Source organism: Pygoscelis adeliae, unplaced genomic scaffold, assembly GCF_000699105.1.
Source record: "Pygoscelis adeliae isolate BGI_AS28 unplaced genomic scaffold, ASM69910v1 Scaffold32, whole genome shotgun sequence".
NCBI lineage: Eukaryota > Metazoa > Chordata > Aves > Sphenisciformes > Spheniscidae > Pygoscelis > Pygoscelis adeliae.
Window position 1 is genome coordinate 2,831,132 of NW_008824368.1, and position 2,772 is coordinate 2,833,903.

A 2,772-nucleotide genomic window follows, 5' to 3' on the forward strand; every position below is an offset into this window, starting at 1 on the left:
CCTCCAAATAAGCCTGCATTTATGAAATGGATGGGACCGGTCTTTTTCCTGTTCTTCTAACATGGTTCCCAGACAAAATGTCTCTGCTGCTACTGTTCAAGGAAATAAAGTTGAAACCCTGTGAGCAACAAACATGTTTAGGCATGCTGAGCATAATTTTGCTTCCAGTGTGGGAGGGTCCTAAATACTTGGCCTCCCCAGTGAAAGAAATGCACATTCAAGAAAGGCAGAAGCTGAATTAACCCTTCATTACCAAGCACAATTATACTTCTAAATATTGGAGCCCAGATCTTCATTTCCTCGGGGCAGTTCTTTGTGCATTGTAAAAATTTTGCTGTTCAAATATGCTCTAAACAGGCTAACAAGCACATTTACAAACATGGTACTATCCTGCTGGAATCGCTCACCTCATCCCCCAAGAGAGGCATACAAATAAGCCGTGCTTCTTACCAGCTGACTGGCTGACTTTTGCCTTACTTCCACCGGACCAACGTTGTTATCTGCTTGATTTTGTCTGGCGCTGGAGCCTTCACTCAGGGCATGCGTACGTCTTTGCCGCTGCTCCTGCACAACCCATTGTGACACCAAGCTGTCACCAGCTGCTGTCAGGGTGCTCAGCAGCCGGGCTCTGCACCTGGAGGGAGACAGGATGGGCGCAGGGATGAGAGCTGTGCTGACCTTGGTGCCTCGAGGCTTCCTGCCCACCTAGCACATAGGCACTGGAGTCAATGTGCTCCAAAGCAGCACCGGCAACTTTTCTGAGCTGTGGCACGCACTTTACCCGACAAGTGCTGCAGTCTGCTGGCCTGTAAAACCAGCCTCTCAAGTTAAGAAAGCAGTGGAGCAGGAAACTGGCAGCAGGGCACAGCCAGCCACTGCTCCCCACAGCCCCATCCCCTTGAGTCCAACTGATTTGGCAATGCTGACTTCGTGTGGCGAGATGCATTTGTTTTCCCAGTGCTCATTTTGGGGAAGAAGGGACTTACTGGGGCACAGAAAAAAAATGGGATGGGGAGTCACTTGGAGGTTGAGTCTCCCTCTCTCTCTCTCTTTTTTTTTTTAAATATATTAACATTTGTCATTTAGCATTTACTGTAACAAACTCGCAGTGTGTGACAGACAATAAAAATCCCACAGTGACTTAAATGGGACTAATTATGTGAACAACAAGCTACCAATGAGAATCATGATGCCCTCCATACAAAATAAATAAACATCAGTTTCCACCTAATATGTACTTCTTAGAAGTTCAAGGCTAATCCCATTTGGCATATTTTAAGGAAGTAAGCTCTTGACCCCAAATGTTTATGGGCTGTAACAGTAAGCCCAATAAAAGAAAGGAAGCATATTTTAAAGCTGCTCTTAAAATCAGATTGGTTTTAGGCACAATTTTGAAAAAGACAGCGTTTCACCTCATGTTTCAAGTAAAGGGGTAAGGGTGACTGATACAGCCCATCCAAACCAGTAAGAGATTTCTTGCTATGAAGATTTCTTTTAAGAAGGGTTTTGGAACATCCGCTTAACGCCCCCCCCCCCCCCCCCCCCCCCAGCAGATAACGTTGTACCACATGGGTTACATTATTGCATCGTATTATATACTATAATGAAATGCTAAGGGTGAAATGGGGCAAAATAAGACAGCAGCTGAAAATCACGAGAAACACCGATTTCATCCCAAATTGGTTTGGAGATAACTAAGCCTTTAAATAGATGTATTTAAATGATCTGCTGTCTGCAAAACATTCTAGATCAGCAGTTCACGGCACAACATTTATTGGATATTTTTCTGTAGATAAATACAAATGTGAGGTAGGTACAGGTGGGCTTCTATAGCCATGTTACCACTATTTACTATATTTGTTGGAGCCCAGTTTATGGCCCCTGTTCTGGATGCTGTGTGCTGTCAGGACAGCTCTAGGGCTTTTGCTAAAGAAACACTTGTGTAACCCGAAGGCCACAAGTCAAGCTACAGCTTTTTAAATTACGTGGCATTCTGCCTCTATGAAAGGGACACAAAGCTGGTCCCAAAGTGTGCTTTGCAAAAAAAATAAGTGCAATGATAGCATGCTGGCTTTTCACTGTAGCAGTCTTTGCAGTTGAGTTCAACTGGTCTGGAGTAAATCAGGAAAAACGCTCTACGAAAGCTTTTGAACAGATGAGAAAGTACTCTGGAAGCAAACGGGACCCAAAAAGTTCAGAGTTAAGACTCACTAGCTGGACAGGTCTGGAAGATGAGGAGAAAGGGCAACTCAAGGGGAGCAAACGCCATGGAGGCAGGCAGAGAGACCCTGGGCGGGAGAGGCACTCGGGCCCTGCAGCGCAAACCTTTCGCTTCAAGGAGTCCTGTCTCTTTTGACTTTTCCAAGAAAGAATTAAAAAAAAGAAGGGAGGGGGGAGAGAAGATAAACGTGGTTCTTGTTACTTGGAGCCAGAAATAACTAACCAGTAAATTTCCACGAAGGAGTCCCTTCCCACACGGCCCAGCACTGTGAAGTTCGTTGATGATACCTACCATCTGCCCATCATGATCAGCGTCCCCTTTTTTTAATCCATCTATAGATAGACAGATAGATAAATTGTCCCTTAGGTGGCCGTGCGCTGAGGCTGCGGGCGGCCGGCCGAGCGCAGTGCCGCCTCAAGCCACCGCCACGTTCAGACACAGTTCCTCAGCTGCGGAGGGGAAGGGGCAGGGTTCCGGCTGCATTCATTTTAATTTAAGTTCTCGCTTCCTGAGGAAAGATGGGGTTTTAACGGGATTTTTTTAGGCCGTAC

At 45.9% G+C, this 2,772-nt stretch overlaps 1 protein-coding gene across 1 annotated transcript in view; it reads left to right on the forward strand.

Annotated features, from left to right (window-relative positions):
- Window positions 1-2,056: 2,056 nt before the first annotated feature.
- SPRYD7 (SPRY domain containing 7) overlaps window positions 2,057-2,772 on the forward strand; it is a 15,491-nt gene continuing 14,775 nt past the window's right edge. The window contains exon 1 of the mRNA XM_009319976.1: window positions 2,057-2,222. Within this exon, the coding sequence (XP_009318251.1) occupies window positions 2,057-2,222 (166 nt within the window). The remainder of the gene's footprint in view (window positions 2,223-2,772) is intronic.